Below are 2,127 nucleotides of genomic sequence, written 5' to 3'. Positions count from 1 at the left end.
TCTATCTATCTATCTCTATCTCTCTCTCTCTCTCTTTATCAGGGGTGAGAAAGTGTCCTCGCTAGAGGTGAAAGAAAAATTGAGATTACAATAATTATGTGACTGTACCGTACACCATTGTGTAGAAGCCGAAAAGCTGATATAAAAGGTGAACATGTCAATAATTCAGCTAGAAAGACATTAGGTTACATAACTAGAAAACATCAACCTTACAGCTGGTTTTCAGCATGAAATCGTACAATACAGCGTTGCTAACAATAATCTAAATTATTCATCATGCTGCATGCTGTAAAATGACCATATGAGTTTAGCTGCAGACTGATAGGCGAGCACTGCAATACGTGAACAGGTTATTGTGTTACTTAGCTCTTGTGCCACAGACAGCTGATGTCAACAGGCTAACGTTAGCTAACGTTACGTGAGCTGAACACAAAAAGTCAAGTAAATGGGTAAAGGAAAAATATTTTAAAACATAAATACGCTTGTTGAAAGGACATTACCTTAACAGCGTAGTCAATGACACGCTTAACTCCGACGAGGACACGACCAGACATGTTTGCTGAAAGGTGTCTATGCAGTAGTAGTCAGCTAACGACCGCAATGAACCCTCACCCAAGGAGGAGAGGTCGGAATTATTTTAGGGTGATTCCAGAGGAGGAAGCTGAGGGACCACCTCCTATTCCAGCCAATGAGAAGTGACAAGAATTGACGCTCTCTACACTGATTGGCTGAACTGCGGTTGATTCGTTGTCAAATTCAACTGAAAGTCAGTTGGTGTTGCCGTTTATGTTAGCTAATGAATGACAAACAAAAACTTATTTAGGATATTTGGGACATCGTGTTAAATCAATTTTAATGGGCACAATCGGTTGTCTGTTGGTTTAAATTGCTCAAACTGTGGGAATTACGAAAAATCATCACTGAATAAAGTGTTGTCCCTCCTTTTCGGGTCGTAAACAAAAGCCGAAGAAGAAACGTTCCGCTCTATGTGTGGCAAAGTTCACGGCAACTGGGTTGTCAAGTCACACAATAGGCCTACATGGCACGTTACGTATAAGTATGGATTTTAACACAACAAACTACAGCCTCTAACATGACCAACATTTTGAATTAATACCTTTCGGGCTTTCCCATTCAAAGGTTGTCAAAACGGGACAGTAGTGTTTTGGACTGTATTAGTTTTAGCTGTAGGACGATTATAACCTTGGTCTATATTGCCAATAAAACTGATTTTGATTCTTGTATATATTATATTATACATTTTTTTGTAATTTTGTTAATGTGGTAGTTTACCACACGGGCAGATAATGTGAAACAGCGCCCTCTGCGGTCACAGTTCCTGATGGCTCACAGTTTTTAGTGGAACACCTGTGACCAAAAACTGTTGGGTATATCCAAAGTCAAAATTCCCTTATCAAACCACTACTAAACTACCACAAATACACAGTGTATTTTGAAGATGGCTGGGGAGTTGAATGGATGAAAGCTTCAAAAATAAACGTCAAAGCGTTTGACAAGTGATGGTGAAAGAGTATTACAAATTAACAAAAATAAACAGAAGACATGTTCAATGCTGGGATGAAGGAGACGCTGCATTTTGCAAGGACAAAGTAGTCCTTGTGTTATTCTGGATAATGTGTATCATAAACATTTTTATATCTTGTTCAAACGTGGGACAAACCAGTCACTTTTTATACTCTCAGGACACTATTCCGAGTTTTTGTTTCTCTGTTTATGTCTTTCCCATGGATGACCAACATCCCAGATATGAATTTGGTCTACACGAACAATCCCCTGGTCTTTATGTAGAAAAGATGAAGCAAAGTCTCCCCTTTTTGCATTTCCATGTGAAAACACATGAATAACAAATCTGTGAAATCTCCTATTTTTTCCACATACACAAAGAGAATAAAGCTTTCACACATCTCAAAGTGGGGTTTAAACTACTTTATTGCGTTACCTAAAATGTCTAAAACGCTTTTAACACAGTGGTGCAAAGAAAATGAGAAGCAATCTTTCAGCAATGTAATAATGTTTCCCTTAACCTTACTGAATCGGAAGCTACGAATCGTTGCTTCGTAGGCTACACTCATTCATTCAAACCTTTATTTAACCAGGATAAAAAAC

At 38.3% G+C, this 2,127-nt stretch overlaps 1 protein-coding gene across 1 annotated transcript in view; it reads right to left on the bottom strand.

Moving 5' to 3' along the window:
* etfb (electron transfer flavoprotein subunit beta) overlaps positions 1-763 on the bottom strand; it is an 8,548-nt gene extending 7,785 nt beyond the window's left edge. Inside the window, exon 1 of the mRNA XM_032518231.1 lies at positions 501-763. Coding sequence (XP_032374122.1) covers positions 501-554 — 54 coding nt within the window. The 5' untranslated portion in view covers positions 555-763. The remainder of the gene's footprint in view (positions 1-500) is intronic.
* Between the last annotated feature and the right edge of the window lie 1,364 nt (positions 764-2,127).

The sequence above is a fragment of the Etheostoma spectabile genome, chromosome 6 (assembly GCF_008692095.1).
Source record: "Etheostoma spectabile isolate EspeVRDwgs_2016 chromosome 6, UIUC_Espe_1.0, whole genome shotgun sequence".
In the NCBI taxonomy this organism is placed as follows: domain Eukaryota; kingdom Metazoa; phylum Chordata; class Actinopteri; order Perciformes; family Percidae; genus Etheostoma; species Etheostoma spectabile.
Note: the sequence above shows the minus strand (reverse complement) of the source record. Positions and strands in the feature narration are given on the sequence as shown.